General features: G+C 51.0%; 2 protein-coding genes across 4 annotated transcripts; both read left to right on the top strand.

Annotated features, from left to right (window-relative positions):
• Positions 1-216: 216 nt before the first annotated feature.
• LOC130205629 (serine/threonine-protein phosphatase 6 catalytic subunit-like) lies at positions 217-8,162 on the top strand. The gene is made up of 6 exons (XM_056433114.1): positions 217-291; positions 6,067-6,162; positions 6,434-6,499; positions 6,805-6,946; positions 7,774-7,930; positions 8,084-8,162. Exons 1-6 carry the CDS (start codon positions 217-219, stop codon positions 8,085-8,087), a joined length of 540 nt encoding a protein of 179 aa, XP_056289089.1. The 3' UTR covers positions 8,088-8,162.
• Positions 8,163-8,366: 204 nt separating this feature from the next.
• On the top strand, positions 8,367-26,510 carry LOC130205144 (uncharacterized). Of its 3 annotated transcripts, none has more exons than XM_056432320.1 (6): positions 8,367-8,827; positions 24,438-24,554; positions 24,646-24,839; positions 25,358-25,506; positions 25,699-25,903; positions 26,066-26,510. In XM_056432320.1, exons 1-5 carry the CDS (start codon positions 8,660-8,662, stop codon positions 25,701-25,703), a joined length of 633 nt encoding a protein of 210 aa, XP_056288295.1. In that variant the 5' UTR covers positions 8,367-8,659; the 3' UTR covers positions 25,704-25,903; positions 26,066-26,510. The 3 variants fall into 3 exon arrangements, with proteins under 3 accessions (XP_056288295.1, XP_056288294.1, XP_056288293.1); XM_056432319.1 differs by having other exon boundaries at positions 24,438-24,566; XM_056432318.1 differs by lacking the exons at positions 8,367-8,827; positions 24,438-24,554 and having other exon boundaries at positions 24,573-24,839; positions 25,699-25,915.
• Positions 26,511-26,522: the final 12 nt, after the last annotated feature.

Genomic DNA, 26,522 nt, shown 5'->3' with positions numbered 1-26,522 from the left:
ATGACGTCAGTAGTTCACACCGGACTGAATTTAGGGATCTGTTGTTAGTGGAGGACTGGGTCGTTAGGGAAGACCTTTATTCTGAAGGTTTTTACAGGAAGTGAGTAACACGATGAATTGACAACACGATGAAACATGAAAATGAAGGAGCGAAGAAGAAGAAGAGGAGGAACTAGCGAGTGGCTAGCTGCGTTAGCATTGTTTAGCGGTGTGATCATGGCGCCTTTACACCTGGACAAGTACGTAGATATAGCGAGACACTGCAAATACCTGCCGGAAAACGACCTCAAGGTGAGTTAACGTGTCTGAAGTGAATGTAGCATGAGCTTTTATTATAGCAGTGGACGCAAACGACGAGGTGTGTTCGGCTAGCTAGGCTAGCGTAGCTCACAACTAGCTGCTAGTTGACGTTACCGGTTGTTATCGCCGGTAGAAAAGCTGGTTATGATTATTATATTCAAGAGGGGCACTGATGACGTCATCACCGGCTATCACAGTCCGATGAAAACCAGCTTCATGCAGGACGCTGTAGCTGTTCATGGTTAGCTGGAGCTGAAGCTAGAGCTAGCTCCAACGTTAGCTCACGGCTAGGCTAGAGACCTGTTCCGGTCGGTGCAGGACACGGCCGCCCGGTCCCCGGTCCCTCTATACCGGGAGCGATGCGGCGGGACCACCGGAGATACGTGGGCCATGTTGCTGCACGTGTATGACGGTCACGTTAAAGGGTACCTGTAGTGCAAAACAACAACGTGCTACATCCATTCGGCGCATCAAATAAATCATATTTACCCCGCCGCTATTGTCAACAAGTCAGATTTACATTTCTTTGTCAACATTCCGAGTCCGTGAACGCTTCAGGGCGCAGCCATCTTGCCAGTTATTTACTCATGTCAAAGGTCACTATGACGTAGAGTCGTTGAAAGGAATTCAGCCAATCCGGAGCCACTTCTACACGCGTTGCTTCTTGGGATAGATCGGTGGCCTCAAGAATTACACAATCTATATCAGGGGTGCTCAATACGTCGTGGCGACCTGCCAGTCGATCGCGGCGTAGTATTGGTAGATCGCCCCCCTGTCACTTTCTCTATAGCGCCACATTACAGCAGCAGCACGTCATTTCTGTCTCTACGTGTTGCGCTGACAGTCCTCTGCCCGCCGTCTCGCGCGAGCTCCCGACACCGGTTTGCGCGCATCGACGGACGGAGCAAAGAAAAGTCACTAGCACCCGAACATGTCGGCCGAACATTGCATCAATGAAAGACATCTCCAGCGCTGGCTTATGCGCCATGTAGCTATCAAGCTCACGCTTTTGTGTGAAGCAGATGAGGTCTAATGTCACGATATCATCGGACATAAGTTCGTGCTCTTTACAACAAATGCACTCTCTGTCTGTTTTCTGTGGCACACATTTCACAACTGCAACACCGCAACGTCCGCCGACTTATGCACGGCCCGCTGGACAGGAAGCATGGACCGCGGTCCTTCGCATCAACTTCATCTGAATCATCGCTATCATCGCTGTCACAATTCACTAAATGGGGATAGTCTGCTTTTAATGGTTCGACAAGTATCCAGTTGCTGAATCAGACAATCTTTCATCGTCCATATAAGTAATCTCTCAGCATTTGTTTGCGGCGCTTGGCGTTGTATTATATTGGTTTCTGAACACATCCGCTGTGGCTGGCTGTCGATCTCTCAACGATGTGACGTCACACCACCCGCGACATATTCAAGCTCCAGTGCAATGAAGCTTGTCGGAGTTGAGGACTTTGAACAGCCTAAACTACGTATTGTTATTGAATACTGGACCGTCAGTGCATGAATAACCTTTAGAAACACATTATCTTTTGATCTGGCTACATATTCGCTTTCACTACAGGTACCCTTTAAACACGTTCAGTGACGTCATGGTGTACTGCTGAAACCCCGAGGTTCCGACTGATGCTCATCTCTCTGAGCCTGGGGGGGTTCTGTGTCTGGTTGGGTCTGTCAGACTGCAGCCTCCCCGAGGTCCAGACCCAGGTCCATGGTTCTGTCTGATTCTATAGAAAGAAGAATGAGCTGGTCCTCACAGTCTAGCCTTCAACCACCTGGGAGACTCCGTCTGGAGGTCTAGAGGTCTGGAGCTCTTGAGCTTTGGAGGTCTGGAGCTTTGGAGCTCTGGAGGTCTGGAGCTCTGGAGGTCTAGATGTCTGGAGCTCTTGAGCTCTGGAGCTCTAGAGGTCTGGAGCTCTTGAGCTTTGGAGGTCTGGATGTCTGGAGCTCTTGAGCTTTGGAGGTCTAGAGGTCTGGAGGTCTGGAGTCCCTCATGGAGGACCTGTTGTAACATGCTGTTGTAGAGCGGTTGCTACTTCAGAATAATCATGGCAAACAAATGAGTGAAGTGATGTTCAAACGGAGCGTAAACCTCAGCAATGAAACGTCTCTGGACAATCAGATGCCGTCTTCATGCTCCACGTGTCTGATGGAGCATGTGGATGTAAACGGGTCACAGTACCTGAACCAGGTGAACACACCTACTCAAGTTTCAAGTTTTTATTGTCACATCCCCTTTTATACAAGTATAATCGGTTTGTGAAATTCTTATGTGCAAAACACCCGACAGCAGTAGCAGACTAAAAAAGAATAAGAATGAGAATAAACTATACGATATCCACACAAAAAAAGAAGAAAGTATTAACAATATATATATATAAAACAATGTAATAGAATATACATCATGACAATATATATATATAAGACAATCTAATAAAATATACACTTTTTTGAGACAATATATATATATATATGTATATACATACAATATATATATACAATATATATATATATAAAACAATGTAATAAAATATACACCATGGCCATAGATATTCACAGAATATGTTCTGGTGTATAGTGTAATGAGGGTCTCAGTCCTTGTTCAGCAGCCTGATGGCCTGACTGAAGAAGCTGTCCCTCAGTCTGTGTGTGCGGCACTTGATACTGTGGTATCGCCTGCCTGATGGTAGAAGGGTGAACAGTTTGTGGCCGGTGGTTATTGTCTTTCATCATCCGTTTGGCCCTGGCCACGCACCGCTTGGTGTATATGTCAGGATGGAGCGAAGCTCACCTCCAACGATGTACTGTGCCGACCGCACCACCCTCTGTAGTGCCCTACGCTCCAGGGCGGTGCAGTTCCCGTACCAGACGGTGATGCAACCTGTCAGAACACTCTCGATGGTACTGGTGTAGAATGTTCTGAGGATGCGGGGGCCATGTTGAATTTCCTCAGTCGCCTAAGGAAATACAGGCGTTGTTGGGCCCTTTTCACCACGTGAGTGGTGTGCGTGGTCCATGTGAGGTCCTCGGAGATGTGCGCCGAGGAACTTGAGCTGCTGACCCTCTCTACTGCAACTCCGTCTATGGAGATGAGGTGTGCTCTCCTCCGCTTCCTGTAGTCCACGATCAGCTCCTTGGTCTTCTTGACGTTGAGGGCGAGGCTGTTCTCCTGGCACCACTGTACCAGTGATCCAACCTCCTCCCTGTAGGCTGTCTCGTCAAGCCGTCGTCGGTGATCAGCCCCAACACTGTTGTGTCGTCAGCAAACTTGATGATGACGTTGGAGCTGTGCATGGCCGTGCAGTCGTGGGTGTACAGGGAGTAGAGGAGAGGGCTCAACACGATCCCTGAGGGGCTCCGTGTTGAGGGTCAGCGGCTCTGAGGTGGTACTGCCATCCTCACCACCTGGCGGCCGACAGGAAGTCCAGTATCCAGCTGCACATGGTAGAGTGCAGGCCTAGACCTCTGAGCTTGGTGTCGAGGCTTGGGCGGAACAATAGTGTTGAGCGCTGAGCTGTAGTCCACAACCAGCAACACAACAGTTCCTCCTCCAGGTGGGAAAGGCGGTGTGAAGTGCCATGGCAATGCGTCGTCGGTGGATCTGTTTGGCGATATGCAAATTGCCATGGGTCCAGCGTGGCAGGCAACATGGAACAAATGAAGTCCTTGACCAACCTCTCGAAGCATTTACTGACAATCGAGGTGCAGGCTACGGGTCTCAGTCATTCAGGCAGGTTACCTTGGGGTGTTTGGGGACAGGCACAATGGTGGACATCTTGAAGCTCTCAGGAACAACAGCCTGGGACAGGGAGAGGTTGAAGATGTCTGCGAACTCCTGCCAACTGGTCTGCACATGCTCTGAGGGCGCCCGGGATGTGGTCGGGACCTGCCGCCTTCCGGATGTCCACCCGCTTGAAGGCTCTGCGCATCAGCCTCTGAGATGATCAGCAGGCTGGTCTCCTCGGCAGCGCTGCCTTCGGGGCTGCCGTCACGCCGAACCGAGCAAAGAATGTATTTAGCTCGCCTGGGAGGGAGGTAGAGGAGTTCTCTTCACCGCTGGTTCTCCCTCTGAAGTCCGTGATTGTCTGTAGCCCCTTCAACACACCTCTCACGTCATGGCTCTTGAGCTTTTCCTCCACCTTGTTCCTGAACTCCCGCTTGGCAGAGCCGATGGTCTTCGGAGGTCGTGGCGGGCTCTTTTGTATTCCGCCATATTCTCGAGTCAAAGGCGGTATTACAGCGTCACGGAGTGCAGCCGAACATCGCCATTTATCCACGGTTTCTGGTTGGGATAAATCCGAACCGACTTGGTAGGAACAACGTCATCTATGCATTTCTTGATGAACCCGGTGACTGAGGGCGCCAGACTCACTGAGCGTTGTTGTCTGACGTGACCCTGAACACATCCCAGTCAGCACGTTCAAAACAGTCCTGTAGCATAGACTCCGATTGGTCCGACCAGCGTTGCACTTCCTTCACAGCGATTGGTTGCCGTTTCAGCCTCTGCCTGTAGGCGGGAGTAGTTGGATGGGCGGTGGTCCGATTTGCGAGCGGTGGGCGGAGGAGGGCTTGTATCCATCCCGGAAGGAGTGTAGCAGTGGTCGAGAATCTGCTCCCCAGCGTGTTGCTTGTTATGTGTTGGTAGAACTTGGAGAACTTTCTTCAGGTTCGCTGTTGAAGTCCCCGCCACAATGAAAGCAGCCTCGGGTGTGCCGACTCCTGCTCGCTGAGCGCCCCGTCGAGTTCCTGCAGCGCTATGTCCGTGTTGGCTTGAGGCGGAATGTGCACAGCAGTTACGGTGACTGCTCTAAACTCCCGTAGCCAGAATGGTCGACACATGAGCATTAGGTACTCCAGGTCCGGGGAACAGCGCGACTTGAGAGTATGTACATGACTTTGGTTGCACCAAGATCTGTTTATCATGAGACATACCCCCTCCACGATCTTTACCAGAGAGAGTCTTTGTTCTGTCTCGCGGTGGACGGAAAATCCTGCCGGTCGATGGCTGAGTCGGTAACCTCCTCCGACATCCATGTCTCCGTAAGGCAGATGATGCAGTTGTCCTTAGTTTCCGGTGGAATTGAATACGAGCCTGTAGCTCGCATAGCTTATTGTCCAAAGACTGTACATTTGCCAGTAAAATGGTGGGTAGTGGGGTCGATTGGCTCGGCGTCTCAGCCTAACCAGCACGCCAGCTCGCTTCCCCCTCCGTCGGCGACGCTTGCGTGAGATCGCGCCTAAAATGGACGGAGATAGTTCCGCTACTGTTCCTGGCGGGATGTCCGAGTAAGAGTTGAAAAACTCTGGTAGGCGGCGAGCAACTGCCGATCCAATCTCCAGAAGTGTGCATCTGTCGTACGTTAACTGGCTGCTAACGTTTTGTGCAAAAATAGTCGCAATAAGAAGAATAAATAACAAAAAACTACTACAAAATCCGGGAGCTCGCAACACAGCAGCCATCACGTACGGCGCCATATCCACGTTTTGGGTTAGGGTTAGGGTTAGGGTTAGTGTGCATGTTCCCACTGAACCCATGGAGAACCGCGTCATGCCACAGTTCAGTTCAGTTTATTTGTAGAGCCCATTCTCTCCTGCTCCTGGTTGAGCTGACCGATGTCGCTGCACGTCGAGCGTCCGTGTTTCAGGAGAACTCTTCGATGTGTTTCTACTTCCTGCTCGTCGTCTCTGAGCTCGTATGTCATCCAGATGTTTAATAAATGACCTCTAACTCTCGTCATGTTTTCCTTTCAGAGGTTATGTGACTATGTCTGTGATTTACTGCTGGAGGAGTCCAACGTGCAGCCCGTCTCCACGCCCGTGACTGTGTGTGGAGACATTCACGGCCAGGTAGGCTCACCTGCTCAGGACTCGTGTGCAGCTTTGGTTCTTCTGAACAGTCCTTCTATGAGTTGGTGTCAGTGGGCAGGAGCCATCTGAATGAGCTGCAGTCATAGCAGCTCGTTGTTGACTTGTTGTTCCTGTAATGCTTGAGACATTCCTGCACATGAGGTCACATCAGGTGTTCTCACAAAGTCTTTAATCGTCGCGTCGTCCCGTGTCTTGGTGATCAGGGCTGCTGGTCTTTGTTCTAATGAACCATTCACTGTGTTCCGTCTAGTTCTATGATCTGTGTGAACTCTTCAGAACCGGAGGACAAGTTCCAGACACAAATTACATTTTCATGGTGAGTGAGTGAGCTCTGATTTACATAAGTTATGTAATAACTGGTAATAACACTCCGTACTCAAAGGGTTAAAGTTCAATGACACGAAAACAAACCACATCAGCTGTGAACTCTATTTAGACCAGAGGACATGTCTCCTCTAAAACAGAGACACTTTGAATATGAGATGTTTACTCCAGACTCCTCCTCCTCCTCCTCGTGATGCAATCAGTTGTTCTTCCTCTTTGTGGCTAGAGCTTCCTCATGCATGGAGAGGCCCGGTCAGAAGTTGTCCTGAAGCCTCTGAGCGCCGTGTCCCCCTGCAGGGAGACTTTGTGGACCGAGGCTACTACAGCCTGGAGACCTTCACCCACCTGCTGGCGCTGAAGGCCAAGTGGCCGGATCGCATCACGCTGCTGCGGGGAAACCACGAGAGCCGGCAGATCACACAGGTGTACGGCTTCTATGGTGAGTGATGAGACACGCTTCAGAGACACGCTTCAGTTACACGCTTCAGAGACACGCTTCAGAGACACGCTTCAGAGACACGCTTCAGAGACACGCTTCAGAGACACGCTTCAGAGACAAGCTTCAGTTACACGCTTCAGAGACACGCTTCAGAGACACGCTTCAGAGACACGCAGAGACAGCTTCAGTTACGCTTCAGAGACACGCTCAGAGACACGCTTCAGAGACCGCTTCAGAGACACCCTTCAGTTACACGCTTCAGAGACACGCTTCAGAGACACGCTTCAGTTACACGCTTCAGAAACACGCTTCAGTTACACGCTTCAGAGACACGCTTCAGAGACACTCTTCAGAGACACGCTTCAGAGACACGCTTCAGAGACACACTTCAGTTACACGCTTCAGAGACAAGCTTCAGTTACACGCTTCAGAGACACGCTTCAGAGACACGCTTCAGAGACACGCTTCAGTTACACGCTTCAGAGACACGCTTCAGAGACACGCTTCAGAGACACGCTTCAGAGACACCCTTCAGTTACACGCTTCAGAGACACGCTTCAGTTACACACTTCAGTTACACGCTTCAGTTACACGCTTCAGAGACACGCTTCAGAGACACGCTCCAGAGACATGCTTTAGCGACACGCTTCAGAGACACGCTTCAGAGACACGCTTCAGTTACACGCTTTAGAGACACGCTTCAGAGACACGCTTCAGTTACACGCTTCAGAGACACGCTTCACTGTTATTGCTCTGTTCTGCTTCACTGTTATTCCTGTTCTGCTTCAGCAGCTCACGAGCTTCGTGGATGTGTTCTTGTTTCTCAGACGAGTGCCAGACTAAATACGGGAATGCTAACGCGTGGCGCTACTGCACCAAGGTGTTCGACATGCTGACGGTGGCGGCCGTGAGTCCCTCTGAGTTCAACGGGGAGACTGTAGATTCAGAGAGCGCCCCCTGCTGCTGGAGGAGAGCACTGCTGCTGTGAGCCTGGTCCTCCTCACTGGCTCTGGAGGAGAGATGCTACGTGTCTTATTGAAAGTTGTTGGATTAGTTTTCATTGGCCGGTTCCTCACCTCATGTAGTTCTAGTTTAGCTCATATTGAATGACCTCTGACCCCTGACCTCTGGTCCCAGCTGATAGATGAGCAGGTCCTGTGTGTCCACGGTGGCCTTTCTCCTGACATCAAGACGTTGGACCAGATCCGGACCATCGAGCGGAACCAGGAGATCCCCCACAAGGGGGCCTTCTGTGACCTGGTGTGGTCGGACCCCGAGGACGTGGACACCTGGGCCATCAGCCCGCGGGGGGCCAGCTGGCTGTTTGGCTCCAAGGTGACCCAATGAGGTGAGTCCAGTCCCCGTGTGACCCCTGACCCCCAACACGCCCCCCGATAACACGCGTGTGGTCCCCAGTTCGTGCACATCAACAACCTGAAGCTGATCTGCCGGGCCCACCAGCTGGTCCACGAGGGCTACAAGTTCATGTTCGACGAGAAGCTGGTGACCGTGTGGTCGGCGCCCAACTACTGCTACCGCTGCGGCAACATCGCCTCCATCATGGTGTTCAAGGACGTCAACCGGAGGGAGCCCAAGCTGTTCAGGGCCGTGCCGGACTCGGAGAGGGTCATCCCCCCCAGGACCACCACCCCCTACTTCCTCTGAGGGCCTCCGGGTCGACAGCAGCTTCAGGGGCTCAAGGTCCCAGGCTTCATGGTCCCAGGCTTCATGGACCCAGGCTTCATGGTCCCAGGCTTCATGGTCCCAGGCTTCATGGTCCCAGGCTTCATGGTCCCAGGCTTCATGGTCCCAGGCATCATGGTCCCAGGCTTCATGGTCCCAGGCTTCATGGTCCCAGGCTTCATGGTCCCAGGCTTCATGGTACTACAAGCTCTCTAGTGGGGTAACATGGTACTACAAGCTCTCTAGTGGGGTAACATGGTACTACAAGCCCTCTAGTGGGGTAACTACAAGCTCTCTAGTGGGGTAACATGGTACTACAAGCTCTCTAGTGGGGTAACATGGTACTACAAGCTCTCTAGTGGGGTAACATGGTACTACAAGCTCTCTAGTGGAGTAACATGGTACTACAAGCTCTCTGGTGAGGCAACATGGTACCACAAGCTCTCTAGTGAGTAACATGGTACTACAAGCTCTCTAGTGGGTAACATGGTACTACAAGCTCTCTAGTGAGTAACATGTTACTACAAGCTCTCTAGTAGGTAACATGGTACTACAAGCTCTCTAGTGGGAAACATGGTACTACAAGCTCTCAGTGGGGTAACATGGTACTACAAGCTCTCTAGTGGGGTAACATGGTACTATTTTCAAGCTCTCTGAGTGGGTAACATGGTACTACAAGCTCTCTAGTGGGGTAACATGGTAATTTTCAAGCTCTCTAGTGAGGTAACATGGTACTACAAGCTCTAGTGGGGTAACATGAACTACAAGCTCTCTGAGTGGGGTAACATGGTACTACAAGCTCTCTAGTGGGGTAACATGGTACTACAGCTCTCTAGTGGGGTAACATGGTACTACAGCTCTCTAGTGGGGTAACATGGTACTCCAGGCTCTCTAGTGTGGTAACATGGTACCAAGCTCTAGTGGGGTAACATGGTACTACAAGCTCTCTGAGTGAGGTAACATGGTACTACAAGCTCTCTAGTGGGGTAACATGGTACTACAGGCTCTCTAGTAAGGGTAACATGTGGCACTAAGCTCTCTAGTGGGGTAATATGGTAATTTTCTAAGCTCTCTAGTGGGGTAATATGGTACTACTAAGCTCTCTAGTGGGGTAAATGGTACTACAAGCTCTCTAGTGGGGTAACATGGTACTACAAGCTCTCTAGTGGGGTAACATGGTACACAAGCTCTCTAGTGGGTAATATGGCACCACAAGCTTCCTCTAGTGGGGCAACATGTACCACAAGCCCCAGGTAAATGGACCCAACCTCAGTGGGAAATGGTACCCCCACCACGGGCCAAAATAAAATTCAGTTCGGAAGTGGTGCCCGTTTTGGGGGGAAACTAAGTCCAACTGGTACAGGGTGAAGGGGAAGGGGGAAAGGAACCTTTCCCCGGGGCACCCCCGGACCACCACCCCTTCTGACCTGTCGCCTTAGGGTAAAGGCCCCGGGGAAGGGCCCCCAGGCCCAAACCCGGGCTTCACCCGGGCCAGGTGGTTTATGGTCCCATTTAGGCCCCGGGAAAGGGGTCCCGGGACACCCGGTTCCCTTTCCCAGGTTCATGGCCCGGGCCAGGTGGGTTAGGGCCCCGGCCTTTACCCCCTAGGGGGTAAAAAATTTTCAAGGGGTCCGGGGGGAACATTTACCAAGCCTCAGGGGGGAAAGGCCCAAAACCCTCCCCGGGGGAACCTTCAATCCAGGGGGAAAAGGTACACTCCTAGGGGGGAAAAGGCCAAAAGAGGGGGTCGGGACTAAACCCAGGGGAACCAGGCAAAAGCCCCCAACAGGGACTCGCCTCGGGTGGGGTTGAAAACCCTTTTGGGAAACCCCAGGCCCAAGCTTTGGGGGTCAGGACCCTCTAGGGGGTCAGGCCCTAAGCCTCTGGGGGAAAGGTCCAAAAGTTTCTCTATGGGGTCGGTCAAAAGAGGGGGAAATGGAAAAGCCCTTGTGGGGCTGGTATTAAAAGCTCCAGGGGGAAAAGGGGGGGAAGTTTGGGGGGAAAAGGAAAAAGGTTTGGGGGAACGGGCCCTTAAAAGTTTAGTGGGGCCTTCCAAGCCCCTGGGTCTTCCCCCCACAAGCCCATTTAAACTTTAAAACCCGGGGGAAAAACACCTCTGGTTGTTCTAGTTTGGCCCAAAACCCTCCTGGGGGTCCGGGCCCTCCTGGGGCTTCACCTTCAGTGGGGTTTTTTTTCCCCCGGGCTCCAGGGGGAAACAGGTTTAAAAGCCCCGGGTTGGGTGATAAAAGCTTTTGGGGGGAACAGGCAAAAGTCCTGGGGGTGGGGTAACAGGAAAAAGTCCTATGGGGTTTTTCACCTTTGGGGGAAAGGGTCCTCCCTCAGGGGGTAACAACAAAACCCAGTGGGGCAGGTCCCAAGCTCTTAGTGGGAAAACCTCCTCCATTTCCTGGACTAAAAGCTCTTTAAAGGAACATCCTGGGGGTAACCCAGGTATAAAAGCCCAGGGGGAACATGGACTACCCCCCATTTTAAAACTTTTCACAAGTCCAAGGGGGTTTTTTGTTCCTGGGGGGCCCCCCAGTGGGGAAATTTTCCAAGCCCAAGGGGGGTTTGGTTAAAGCCCAGGGGGTAACATGGTACTACAAGCTTTTTGGGGGGTAACATGGAAACCAAGCTTTTATTTAAACATGGTACCAACCCTCTATTTCATGGTCCCACAACCCCTCTAGTGGGGCCAAATAAAATTTTGGTACCACAAACCCTCTAGGGGGTAAAAATGGTCCCACAAGCCTCTATTAAAATTTACCACAACCCTCACAACACAAGGCCTTTTTTGCCTTTTAGTGGGGGAAATTTGGTAAAAAACCTCTGGTGGGGGTAACATTTTAAACAAGCCCTAGTTGGGGGTAAATGGAGCCTTTTGGGGGAAAAAACCCCGGGTACTACAAGCCTCTAGGGGGCAATTGGGAAAAGCTTTTTTAGTGGGGTAAATGGTCCCGGGTTGTCCAAATGGCACAAGCCTCAAATGGGGAAACTGGCACTACCAAGCCTTCCAACCCTTTTGGGGTACCCGGCTCAGTGGGCAAAAAATGGACCACAACCAGGGGGTAAAAGGGTATCGCTCTAGTGGGAAAATTTCCAAAAAGGCTTTTTAAAGGTTGGGGTTTAAAGGGTTTAAAAAGGGTCTATAAAACCATGCCCGGGCCTCAGTGGGAACAGGGTACTACAACCCCCCTTTTGGGGGTCGGGGTTAAAAACCCCTTTTCTATGGGGTTTAACATGGTCCCCGCCCCCAAAACAGGACCACAAGTCTGGTATTTAGATGGATGATAGGTATAAAAACCCAGGGGGGGGAAAGCAGCATTTGGGGAACACACAATTTCCAAAAATTTTTAAAAGGGTTTGGGGGGGAAGAGGTGGAAGGGGGGGTACCCCCCAAAGTTCTCCACTCTGGTGGAAACATGGGGGAAAAGTACCTCGGCTTCCTGGGTGGGGAACAGGGTACCTCTATGGGAAAACAGGAACCACAACCTTTGGGGGTTCCCAAACCATTACCCTTCCAGGGGGGAAAGGGTTTACTAAAAGGGGGCCTCTAGGGGGCCAAAGGGCTCCCAGCCGACATTGGGGCCAAAACAACCCTTGGGGGGCCTTTTCCCAACCCTCTGTGGGAGTTTCCCCAAAAAGTTTGTCCTCCGGGGTACAACGGAAAAAGGGGGAGGAACATTTTAGGGGGGTTCGGGAAAATTGCCCCCCGGGGGGGACAGAAAGGGGGTTGGGGGGTATGGAAACCTTTAGGGAACCCCCTAAACCCGGGGGGGAGCTTTTTCCCAAGCTTTTAGGGGAAAATTACCCAAACCCCCCCAAAAACCTAGTGCACGGGGTTTGGACTCTCAAAGCCCTTGTTGGCCCCATTAAACCGTTTTAAAAAAACCCGGAAGCTTTCTTAAAAGGTTCGGGCCCGGGGACGGGGTTGGGGGGAAACGCAAAAGGGGGGAGGTTGGCCCAAACAATTTTTCCTAATCTACCTGGGGCCTCTGGGGCAAAAAAAGGGGACTAAAAAAACCCCGTATGGAAGACCCCCCTTCTTCCAAAAGGGGCCCCAGCCTTTAAACCAGGGAACCCCCTTTGGGACTAAAACGCTCCTGGGGGGGGGCCCCTCCAGAAACTTCCCTTTTTCAAAAATTAGGGGTTGGCAACCCCCTTTAGTGGGGGAAAGTCCATGGGGGCCTCCAGGGGGAACATGGCCCAAAAGTCTCTGGGGGAAAATGGTACTCCCCCAATGGGGAACAGGGTCCCAACTCCTTTTAAAAACTACAAGTTTTAGTAAAAGGGAACAGTTCCAGGGGTAACAGGGTACCCCTCTAGGGGGGTTGGTCTCCTCTCAGGGGGGAACTTACCAAGCTCTTTTTAACAGGGAAAACCTTTTGGGGAAAATGGCCCCACAAGCTTTATTAAAAATTACTAACCCCTCAAAAAAGGGGGGCACAAGCTTTTGGGGGGGAAAATTTAACTAAGCTCTCTAAGGGGGAAAGGTCAAGCCTCTGGGGGAAAACATGGTCAAAACCTCCCCATTTTCCCCACAAGCTTTTGGGGGGGGAACATGGTACACCCTCTAGGGGGGGAAAAACCCCCAAGCCTCTAGGGGGAACTGGTATCCCCCAACCCTTTTGGTGGGGGTCAAAGCCCATTTCATGGTCCCAGCCTCTAAAAAGGTCCCAAAAGCCTTTTTTGGGAAACATGGTACAAAACCCAGGGGGCAGGAACACAAGTTTTAGTGGGGCCCCCAGGGTACTAACCCTTTTGGGAAAATAGGTAAGGAAGAAAGCTCTTTGGGAACTAAAAGCCCAAGGCCCTATTTGGGAGTTTCTGGGTAACATGGTACTGCCTGGGGGCATTCCAGGGGGGACTCCGGAAAAAAAGTTACCCCCAGTGGAAATGGGAAAAGCCTTTCGGTACTCCCGGGGGTAACAAGGAAAAAAGCCTTTTAGTGGGGAACATGGGCCTCAAGCCTCTAGTGGGGGAAAACCCAGGGTTTTTTCCCACAAGCCTCTATTTTGGGAACTAAAACCAGGGGGGAAAAGGGGTTACCCACCAAGCCTCGGGGGGGGAACCCTCGCCTTTGGGGGGCTGGTACAAAACCTCTATTTAAACAGGGTACCAACCCTCTGGGGGGCAAACCCTTTTTGGAAACCAAAAGGCCTCTGTGGGGTTCCCTTGGTCCACAAGCCTCTATTTAACCAGGGGGGTTTTTTAAACCTCAGGGGGTAACAGGTCCCACAAGCCTCTAGTGGGGAACATGGCAAAAAGGCCTCTAGGGGGGGTAAAAATGGCACAAGTTATGGGGAAAAAAATTCACCGGGCTCTAGGGGGGGAAAACAAGCCTCTAGGGGCCCTTTACCACAACCCTCTGGGGAAAATTTGGTCCCACAAGCCTCTAGGGGGGAAAGGGTCCGGTTAGGGGGGAACAGGCCCACAAGCCTCAAATTAAAAACATGGTCCCAACCTCTGGGGGCAACAGGTACAAAAGGGGGGCCCTCTAGGGGGGGTGGTCCCAAAGCCTTTTGGGGAACATAACAACCTTTTGTGGGGTAACCAGGGGTTTTAAAAGCCTCTAGGGGGGCAACCCCTTTTTTGGAACACAAGCCTCAAAGGGGGGAAACCGGGTACCCCCCAAAGCCTCTTCAAATGGTACAAAAACCAAGTGGGGTAACAGGGGGTAAAAGCTCTCTGGGAAAGGTACTAACCTTTTGGGGGTAACATGGGTAAAAGCCTCTGGTGGGGAAACTGGTCCAAAACCCTCTAGGGGGGAACATGGTCCCACAAGCTCTTTGGGGCAGGGTTTTTAACCAAAAAGTCAAAGTTCCAAATGGGCACAAGCCCCAGGGGGGAAATGGCAAGCCTCTGGTGGGGAACATGGTAAAAAGCCTCTAGTGGGAACATGGTACTCCTCTAGGGGGCAAATGGCCCCGGGTCAGGGGGGTAAAGGGTTTAACAAGCCTCTAGGGGGAAAAGGGTTTAAACCCTCTGGGGAAATGGAACAAGCCCCATTTTGGGTGCAAGTTTCAGTGGGGTAACATGGTACCAAGGAGCTCTCAGGGTAACATGGCACCACAAGCCTCTAGTGGGGTAACATGGTACTGCTGCTTCCTAGGGGGGCAACATGGTACCACAAGCCTCTAGTGGGGCAACATGCACTACAGGAGCCTCTAGTGGGGCAACATGGTACCACCATGAGCTCTAGTGGGGCAACAGGTACCACAAGCTCCATGGTGGGGTAACGTGGGTACCAAGCTCTAGTGGGGTAATATGGTGGCACCATGAGTTCTCTAGTGGGCAACATGGCACCACCAAGCCTCTAGTGGGGCAACGGGTACTACAAGCCTCTAGTGGGCAACGCATGGTACCACAAGCTTCTAGGCAACATGGTACCACAAGCCTCTCCAGTGGGGTAACATGGGTACTACAAGCTCTAGTGGGGCAACATGGTACCACAAGCTCTAGTGGGGTAACATGGCACCAAGCTCACATGTACTACATGAGCCTCTAGTGGGGCAATATGGCACCAGGAGCCTCTAGTGGGGTAACATACGGTACTGCTGCCTCTAGTGGGCAACATGGCACACATGAGCCTCAGTGGGCAACATGGCACCACAAGCCTCTAGTGGGCAACATGTGGTACTCACAAGCCTCTAGTGGGGGCAACATGGTACCACGAGCCTCTAGTGGGCAACATGGCACCACAAGCCCCAGTGGGGCAACATGGCACCATCAAGCCTCTAGTGGGCAATATGGTACCACAAGCCTCTAGTGGGTGCAACATGGCACCACAAGCCTCAGTGGGGCAATATGGTACTGCTGCTCTAGTGGGGCACGAGCTCACAAAGCCGTTTCTCAGTGGGGGTAACATGGCAATTGCCACAAGCCCTTCAGTGGGTAACACACACCAGCCAAGCTTCTAGTGGGGGTGATATACCATGTTTCAGTGGAGTAACACACCACAAGCTTTCCCTAGTGGGGTAACATGGCACCACATGAGCTCTCAGTGGGGCAACATGGTACCACAAGCCTCCCCAGTGGGGTAACATGTGTACCACAAGCCTCTAGTGAAGTGCAACATGGTACCACAAGCTCTAGCAAGTAATATGGCACGCGCTCTCTAAGAGGTAACATGGTACCACAAGCCTCTAGTGGCAACATGGTACTATGAGCCTCTAGTAACATGGCATGGCAATGTGCTGCCTCTAGTGGGGCAACATATACCTGCACCACTACAAGCCTCTAGTGGGGCAACATGGTACCACAAGCCTCTAGTGGGGTAATATGGTACCATGGAGCCTCTAGTGGGCAATATGGTACCATGAGCCTCTAGTGGGGCAACATGGCACCACAAGCCTCTAGTGTGGGTACCATGTGGTACCACTGCTGCCTCTAGTGGGGCAACATGGTACCATGACCTCCCAGTGGGGTAACATGGTACCACAAGCTCTAGTGGGGTAACATGGTGCCACAAGCTCCTAGTGGGTAAATATGGTACCACAAGCTCTAGTGGGTAACATGGTACCACAAGCCCCTCTAGTGGGGTAATATGGTACTACAAGCTTCCAGTGGGGCAACATGGCACCACAAGCCCTCTAGTGGGGCAACATGCAGCACCACAAGCCTCTAGTGGGGTAACATGTATACCACAAGCCTCTAGTGAGCAACACATGGCACCACAAGCCTCAGGCAGTGGGTAATATGGTACCACAAGCCTCCCCAGTGGGTAACATGGCACCATGAGCCCTTCCCAGGTGGGGCAATATGGTACCACAAGCCTCTAGTGGGGTAACATGTGGTACCACAAGCCTCTAGTGGGCAATATGTACCACAAGCCTCAGTGGGCAACATGGTACCATGGAGCCTCCCAGTGGCAATATGGGTAACATGCTCTAGTGGGCAATATACTCTACAAGCCCTCTAGTGGGCAACATGGCACTCACAGGAGCTCTCTAGTGGGGTAATATGGTACCACACAGCCTCTAGTGGCAGTAACATGGCACTACCAGCCTCTGTAGTGGGGCAACATGGTATCATGAGCCTCTAGTGGGCAACATGGCACTACCAGGAGCCTCCTCTAGTGGGCAACGTGGCACAAGCCTCTAGTGGGTAACATGGTACCACAAGCCTCTAGTGGGGCAATATGGGTAACATGGTGGCACTATGAGCCTCTCAGTGGGGCAACATGGCAGCTCACGAGCCTCTAGTGGGCAACATGGTACCACAGCCTCCCAGTGGGGTGCAATGGGTGGCACACCATGAGCTCTAGTGGGCAACATGGCACCACAAGCTCCCCAGTGGGGCAACATGCAGTACCACAAGCTCTAGCAACATGGGCAACATGCAACATGCAGTACTACAAGCCTCTAGTGGGAGGCAACATGGCAACTGAGCCCTCTAGCAAGTAAATATGGTACCACGAGCCTCTAGTGGGCAACATGGCACTACAAGCCTTTCTAGCGGGGCAACATGGTACCAAGCCTCTAGTGGGGCAACATGGCACTTATGAGCTCTAGTGGGGCAACATGGGTACCACAGGAGCCTCTAGTGGGGCAACATGTGGCACCACAAGCCTCCTCTAGTGGGGCAAATATGGGTAACACAAGCTCTAGTGGGCAAAATGGTACACCACAAGCCTCTAGTGGGGCAACATGGTACCATGAGCTCCCTCTAGTGGGGTAACATGGTACCACAAGCCTCTGAGCTCTAGTGGGGTGCAACGGGTACTAAAGCTCTAGTGGGGCAACATGGGTACCACAAGCCCCTCCAGTGGGGCAATATGGGTACCACAAGCCCCTAGTGGGCACACATGGTACTACTACAGCTCCCAGTGGGCAACATGGTACCACAAGCCTCTGAAAGTGGGTAACGTGTACACTGGCCACAAGCCTCAGTGGGTAACATGGTACCACAAGCCCTCTAGTGGGGTAACATGGTACCACCAAGCTCTCTAGTGGGGCAATATGGTACACATGAGCTCCCCAGTGGCAACATGTACCACAAGCTTCCTAGTGGGGTAATATGGTACTACAAGCCTCTCAGTGGGTAATGTGTGCACACACAAGCCTCTAGTGGGTAACATGGTACCACGAGCTCTCTAGTGGGGCAATATGGTACCTGCCAAGCCTCCCAGTGGGGCAACATGGTACCACAAGCCTCTAGTAAGCAACATGGGTACACAAGCTCCTAGTGGGGCAACATGGTACCACAAGCCTCTAGTAACATGGCACTCACAAGCCTCTAGTGGGCAACATGGTACCTGCCAAGCCTCTAGTGGGGCAACATGGCACCAGCAAGCCTCTAGTGGGCAATATGGCACCACAAGCCTCTAGTGGGGCAACATATAATTACAAGCCTTCCCCAGTGGGGTAACATGGTACCACAGCCTCTAGTGGGCAACATGGCACTACACGCAGCCTCCTAGGGGGGCAATATGGTACCACTATGAGCCTCTAGTGGGGCAATGATGGTACCACAGGAGCCTCCCAGTGGGGTAACATGGTCACAAGCCTAGCCTCAGTGGAGGAAAACATGGTACCACATGAGCTTCCTCTAGGGGGGTAATATGTGGCACCACAAGCCTCCAGTGGGCAAAATATGGCACAGGAGCCTCTTAGTGGGGGTAACATGGTTCTACCACAGGCCTCCCAGTGGGGGTAACATGGCACCACAAGCCTCTAGTGGGCAACATGGCACCACAAGCCTCTAGTGGGCAACATGGTACTACACTTAGCCTCTAGTGGGCAACATGGTACCACGAGCCTCTAGTGGGGTGGGGCAACATGGCACCACGCCCCAGCCTCTAGGCAACATGGTACTACGAGCCTCTAGTGGGCAACATGGCACACAAGCCTCTAGTGTCACACACACACACAACACAACACACACACACAGGCACCACTAGCCCCCAGTGGGTGCAACATGGCACTAAGGAGCTCTCTAGTGGGGTAACATGGCACCACATGAGCCTCCAGTGGGCAACATGGTACCACGAGTTTCTCCTCCAGTGGGGCAACAATGATGGCACCATGAGCCTCTAGTGGGCAACATGGTACTACAAGCCTCTCATGGGGCAAATGATGCAACTGTCACGAGCCTCTAGTGGGGTAACATGGCACTACAAGCCCCATGAGCTCTAGTGGGGTAATATGGCACTACCATGAGCTGCTCCAGTGGGGCAATCATGGTACCACACCAGCTCTCTAGTGGGGTAACATGGTCTCCACATGAGCCTCCAGTGCAACATGGTCTCCACAAGCCTCTTAGTGGGTGTAACATGGTACCACAAGCTCTCTAGTGAGGAGGCAACATGTTACCATCTTGAGCCTCTAGTGGGGTAACATGGCACCACGAGCCTCTAGTGGGCAACATGGTACACAAGCCTTCTAGTGGGGCAACATGGTACCACAAGCTTCCTCTAGTGGGGCAACATGGTACCACAAGCCTCTAGTGGGGTAACATGGTACGCATGCTCTCCCAGTGGAGTAACATGGCACAAGCCTCTAGTGGGGCAACATGGCACCACAAGCCTCTAGTGGGGTAACATGGCACTGCCAAGCCTCTAGTGGGGGTAACACAGTACTGCGAGACTACAAGCTCTCTAGTGTACGGTAATATGGCCTCTAGCAAGCCCTCTAGTAAGTGAGCAATATAAATTGGCTACAGCCTCTAGTGGTGTAATGCACGGCACCACAAGCCAGTTTCTAGTGGGGGCACAATATGGTACTGGCACAAGCCTCTAGTGGAGCAACATGGCACAATGCTTCCTCTAGTGGGGCAATAACATGGTACTACAAGCCCCTCTAGTGGTGTACAACATGGTACTACATGAGCTCTCTAGTGGTGTACACATGTGGTACCACAAGCCTCTAGTGGGGTAACATGGTACCACAAGCAGCATGTTTCTAGTGGGGGTAACATGGTACCAAGCCTCAGTGGGCAACATGGTACTACAAGCCTCTAGTGGGCAACATGGTACCACAAGCCCCAGCAGCAAACACGGCACCACATCCTTAGCTCTAGTAACATGTACCACGGTGAAGCCTCTAGGTGGGCAACATGAAGTTCACAGCCTCTAGTGGGGTAACATATGGTACTTGGGTGGAGCTCCCTAGTGGGGTGTATGCACTGCTATGAGCTCTCTGAGGCAACATACAAGCTCTAGTGGGAGAAATATGATCGAATCACCACAGCTCTAGTGGTTGGCAACATGGCGGCCTGCTGCTCTCTAGTGAGCTAACATGGTACCACAAGCCTCTAGTGGGGTAACATGGTACTACAAGCCTCTAGCGGGGTAAATATGGTACCAAGCCTCTAGTGGGGTAACATGGTACCACAAGCTCTCTAGTGGGTAAATATGGTAATTGCCACGAGCTCTAGTGGGGTAACATGGTACTAGAACAGAATGAATATACTTTGGTCATATCCTGCGGGGAAATTAGTTCTCTGCATTTAACCCATCCAGTTATTATGAGCAGTGGCCGCGTGAAGGCCCGGAAGCAACTGGGGTTCAGTGCCTTGCCTGGCTATCACTCGACTTGGGTAAATTAATGGGAGCGGGATCGAATCTCCACAACCCCTGCGGTTGCAGGACGGCCTCTCATCCCACTGAGCTAAAAAGCCTCTAGGCCCCCTGGGCACGTAATGGTACCATGAGCTCTAGTGGGTACATGGTACCACAAGCCTCTAGGCAACGGGGTAACTGCCCACAAGCCTCTAGTGGGGGTAATATGGTACTACAAGTTTCCTCTAGAATATGGGTATACACTTTTATTGGCCCGCACATTAGTTCTCTGAAAGGGAGCAATTTGGCACCCATCCTTAGCCTCTAGGCAACGGCATGGCACCGTGAAGCCTCTAGTGGCAATGTGTACCCGGCTAAACCCCAGTGGCACATATACCACAAGCCCCAGTGCCTTGCCTGGGGGACACTGATTTCAGGCACTACAAGCTCTAGTGGGCAATATGGTCAACTACAAGCCTCCCAGTGGCACATGGCACTGCTGCTGGAGCACTTCATGAGGTACCACGAAATTCTCTAGTGGGGTAACATTGCCGTACCACAAGCCTCTAGTGGGGCAACATGGCACCATGAGCTCTCTAGTGGGGCACATGTAATGCACTGGGCTGCTTCCTGCCTCTAGTGGGCAATATGTGGTACCACAAGCCTCTAGTGGGCAATGTGGCACCACATGCTTCTCTAGTGGGGTAACATGGTACAAGCCTTCCTCCAGTGGGGGTAACATGGGTACTACCATGAGAGCCTCTAGTGGGCAACATGGCACCACAAGCCTCTAGGTGCGGCAGGTACCATGCTCTAGTGGGGCAATATGGCACTACAAGCCCCAGTGGGGGTGCAACATGGTACCACAAGCCCTCTAGTGGGGCAACATGGTACCACAAGCCTCTAGTGGAGCAACATGAACATGGCACCACAAGCTCTAGTGGGGTAATATGGTACTACAAGCCTCTAGTGGGAGTAACATGGCACTACTCTAGTGAGCAACATGTACCACAAGCCTCTAGTGGGTAACATGGCACTATGAGCCTCTAGTGGGGCAACATGGCACCACAAGCCTCTAGTGGGGCAATGTGGTACCACGTTCCAGTGGGCAATGTGGCACCACAAGCCTCTAGTGGGCAACATGGCACCACAAGCCCCCAGTGGGCAACATGGTACCACAAGCCTCTAGTGGGGCAACATGGCACTGCACAAGCCCCAGTGCAACATACACCATGAGCTCTAGTGGGGCAACATGGTACCACAAGCCTCCAGTGGGCAACATGGCACCACAAGCCTCTAGTGGGCAACATGGCACTATGCTCTAGTGGGGTAACATGGTACCACGAGCCTCTAGTGGGGCAACATGGTACTACAAGCCTCTAGTGGGGGTAACATGGCACTACAAGCCTCTAGTGGGGCAACATGGCACTATGAGCCTCTAGTGGGGCAACATGGCACCACGAGCCTCTAGTGGGCAACATGGCACCACTTAGCTCTAGTGGGCAAACATGGCACCATGAGCCTCTAGTGGGCAACATGGCACCATGAGCCTCTAGTGGGCACATGGCACCACGAGCCTCTAGTGGGCAACATGGTACCATGAGCCTCTAGTGGGGCAACATGGTACTACGAGCCTCTAGTGGGGCAACATGGTACCATGAGCCTCTAGTGGGCAACATGGTCTCACTGAGCCCCAGTGGGGCAACATGGCACCAAGCCTCTAGTGGGCAACATGGCACCACAGGCTCTAGTGGGGCAACATGTTACTACGAGCCTCTAGTGGGTAACATGGTACCACGAGCCTCTAGTGGGGCAACATGGTACCACAAGCTCTAGTGGGCAACATGGCACCACAAGCCTCTAGTGGGCAACATGGTACTACAAGCCCCAGTGGGCAGTAACATGACCCACAAGCCTCTAGTGGAGTAATATGGCACACAAGCTCTAGTGGGGCAACATGGTACTACAAGCCCTCCAGTGGGGTAATATGGAACCACAAGCCTCTAGTGGGCAACATGGTACTACAAGCTCTAGTGGGGCAATATGGTACCACAAGCCTCTAGTGGAGCAATATGGCACCACAAGCCTCCAGTGGGCACATGGTACCACAAGCCTCTAGTGGGGCAACATGGCACTACAAGCCTCTAGTGGGGCAACATGGCACTACAAGCCTCTTAGTGGGGCAACATGGTACTACAAGCTCTAGTGAGCAACATGGCATTACAAGCCTCTAGTGGGGCAACATGGCACTACAGGCCTCTAGTGGGCAACATAGTACCACAAGCCTCTAGTGGGCAACATGGCACCATGAGCCTCTAGTGGGCAACATGGTACCATGAGCCTCTAGTGGGCAACATGGTACCACAAGCCTCTAGTGGAGCAACATGGTACTACAAGCCTCAGTGGATGGTACTACAAGCTCTAGTGGAGCAACATGGTACCACAAGCTCTAGTGGAGCAACATGGTACCACAAGCCTCTAGTGGGCAACATTGTACCACAAGCCTCTAGTGGGGGCAACATGGTACTACAAGCCTCTAGTGGGGTAACATGGTACTACAAGCTCTAGGGGTAACATGTTACCACAAGCCTCTAGTGAGCAACATGGTACTACAAGCTCTCTAGTGGGGCAACATGGTACCACAAGCCTCTAGTGGGGCAACATGGCACTACAAGCCTCTGGTGGGCAACATGGTACTACAAGCCTCTAGTGGAGTAACATGGCACTACGCTCCAGTGGGGCAACATGGTACCACAAGCCTCTAGTGGGCAACATGGTACCACAAGCCTCTAGTGGGCAACATGGTACCACAAGCCTCTAGTGGGCAACATGGTACCACAAGCTCCTCTCAGTGGGCAAACATGGCACTACAAGCCTCTAGTGGGCAACATGGCACCACAAGCCTCCCCAGTGGGGCAACATGGCACCACAAGCCTCTAAGGCAATATGGCACTACAAGCCTCTAGTGGGCAACATGGTACCACAAGCCTCTAGTGGGGCAACATGGCACTACAAGCCTCTAGTGGGCAACATGGCACCACAAGCCTCTAGTGGGGCAACATGGTACTACAAGCTCTCTAGTAAGCAAATATGGTACCACAAGCTCTAGTGAGCAACATGGCACATGAGCTCTAGTGGGGCAACATGGTACCACAGGCCTCTAGTGGGGTAACATGGTACCACAAGCCTCTAGTGGGCAACATGGCACTATGAGCCTCTAGTGGCGTAACATGGTACTACAAGCTCTCTAGTGGGGCAACATGGTACCACAAGCCTAGATGGTACCATGCTCTCTAGTGGCAACATGGTACTACAAGCTCTAGTGGGGTAACATGGTACTACAAGCCTCTAGTGGGCAACATGGCACCACAAGCCTCTAGTGGGGCAACATGGTACCACAAGCCCTCTAGTGGCAACATGGCATCACAAGCCTCTAGTGGGGTAACATGGTACCACAAGTCTCCAGTGGGGCAACATGGCACTACCAAGCCTCAGTGGGGCAACATGGCACTACAAGCCTCTAGTGGGGAGCAACATGGTACCACAAGCTCCTGGTGGAGCAACATGGTACCACACAAGCCTCTAGTGGGCAACATGGTACTACAAGCCTCTAGTGGGCAACATGGCACTGCTAGCAACATGGCACCACAGGCCTCTAGTGGGGCAACATGGCACCACAAGCCTCTAGTGGGCAACATGGTACTACAAGCTCTAGTGGGCAACATGGTACTACAAGCTCTCTAGTGGGGTCACATAGTACTACAAGCCTCTAGTCGGGCAATATGGTACCACAAGCTCTCTAGTGGGGTAATATGGTACTACAAGCTCTCTAGTGGGGTAACATGGTACTACAAGCTCTCTAGTGGGGTAACATGGTACTACAAGCTCTCATAATAGCTATTGTATTTAGTAGTTATATAGTTATTGTAACACGGTCCGAAAACTGTGCAGCTCTACGCAGCTCCAGCCGCAAATACCGTAGTGTGATCCATGTGACGTCATTCTGTAACTTGCTTGTATTTATTACAATAACAAATGATAACGACATCTTTTAACATTAAAGTTAGACACAGATCTGATTAAAGGTCAACATCTGAATCCCACTAAATAATGTAGCCTACTGCTAATTAAATTTGTCTCTTACAACTATGAAAATGTATCGAGTAAAACATGTTTAAACTGCAACTAGTTTTCATAATCATCTATAATTCAAAACACTTAACAATTAATAGTAATTTAATTGGAGTTGAAGTTGACATTTCATGGCTTAAGCATTACAATGCAACATGTTCCTTTCTTTATCTTCAGGGTGGTCCTACCTATGGCAGGAAAATGATGACTGGGAGTCTTGCAGCTGCAGGTGTCTTCGCATCAGAGAGTCGTGTTGGAGCTGTTTTGCGCAACATTCACCCACCTTACCATAAGGCACGATGCCAGGTTTTTTCTTTCTTTCTCAAATTAGAATATGTTGTGCTATTCAATAAGGTCATGATGTTCTTTTTTGTCTGTGTTTAAGGGAGCAAGGAACCTCAACCCTCTTCCTTACCATGCAGCCTATGTGGGTCACAAAATCCACATGGACCAAAATGAGAAGATTGTCATGTTTGGCGTGACTCATGTGCTGGCAATAGATCGCTTCTCCAGCAAAATTGTTGGACAAGCTACTATGCCTGTAAAGAACAACCTCACCATCTACAATGACGTTTACAGGTAATTGAAAAGACTGTTGTCCTTGTACCCTAAACATTACAAATCATCCCCATTTTATGAGGTGTTTTAACAGGGTGTCTGTGGGTCCTTAAAAACAAAAAAATGCATTTAAAATTAAATATCTTACAATTTCTTGAATACCATTTTGTCAGCTCTGAAAAATGTACTATTAGGAAGAGACGCACATTTTCGAAAGTGATTTAAATTCAATATGAAGCTTGTTAATGTATTAAAAGAAAATGCTCAACTTAAGTGGGATTAGTCGCATGTGAAAACCTTCATAATATAATTTTTTTTAGTTTGGATTTGAATCAACGACAAATTGCATTCATATTGGTCTAAAAAGGACTTAAATTAAACTTATTGAAAACTACAGAAACCCTTTTAAGCAGCAAGTTAAAACTCATCTCACCTCATCAGTACCTGATAACACAAGACCTACACATTTTGTAAATGTATCTGACACCATTAGCCTTACCCTCCATACTGCTGTCTGCCAATGTTATGTTTTCTTGCAGGAGTGCAGTCATGGAATATGGGATGTGGGACCAGGTCAGAGTGGATCATGGAAAGGAGTTCTACCTCACTCTTTTCATGCAGGAGAAGTTGGCCAGCCACCGCCACAACACTGAAAAGGCCACCATATCTCCAAACACCATCGACAAAGGTGATCAACATACAATGGTTTTGCTGATTATAAAGTTAATCAACATGTAATTAAATAACAATTTCACACTTTAATTAATTATTCAGAATGGTTAACTGAAGATATTGAAATGTGTGAAAGTAAGTTAGTCTGGGGGGGCGGAGAAAATATTTGTTTATCAAGAATCTGAAAATGTCTATTTTGCAATGACAGAATGACAGAATCGAGAGGATCTGGCCAGAAATCAACAACCGGGTCAACTACCCGTTGAAAGCTGCATTGGTCCAACTGGTGGATCAGGAGGAGCTGGACATGGAGGACCAGATGACTCGGTTCTGTGTGTCATCTTTGACATGCCAGTTGGCCCAGATCGGTGTTAACCGAACTGTGCAAGCATGGAATGCACACAGGATTCCTGGTATGTCTTCAGGTTGGTCTTTCAAGCCTTTTTTAATGTGAATAATTATTTTCAAAATGTTTTACTATTGAATGTTTCTTAAACATGTTTAATCAAATACTAGAAGGAGCATGTTGCAATCCATGGCATGGTTGTGACAGCCACATTGAATTATTATTACAGGGAGGGGGATACCAAATTACTTGGCCAGAGATGGATGCCCAGATAAGCTGTCGACAGACCTTTTGCCAAATGCATCTGTGGCTGCAGACTGGTACGACCAGGAAGTGGGCTCACTGACACGAGTGTCAGACTTTGGCACCAACCCATTTCCAAGTTTACAGGACCAGGAAGCTGCAGTGAGGGAATTTGCTCTGCAGTGCCCTGATACAAGTGGACTGCTGGACAATGCAGTGAATAATCTGCCACAACCGTTCAAAGATGGACTCAAAGGCCTCATCGACATCTCAAGGAGAAGTTGTCAACGCTGATGTTTTTTTGTGTGTCTAAGTTGTTATTGTCTGTGCTTTTTAATTGGTTCAACTGACGGAATGTTTTTTTCTTTTCTTCAAATGTTGGGGGTCTAAAGGGAGAAATAAGTTCTTTTTGAATAAACACTTCTGTTGTCTTTAAAGTCTGG

The sequence above is a fragment of the Pseudoliparis swirei genome, chromosome 15 (genome assembly GCF_029220125.1).
Source record: "Pseudoliparis swirei isolate HS2019 ecotype Mariana Trench chromosome 15, NWPU_hadal_v1, whole genome shotgun sequence".
Taxonomy (NCBI): domain Eukaryota; kingdom Metazoa; phylum Chordata; class Actinopteri; order Perciformes; family Liparidae; genus Pseudoliparis; species Pseudoliparis swirei.
This window is presented reverse-complemented; position numbering and strand designations above follow the sequence as displayed.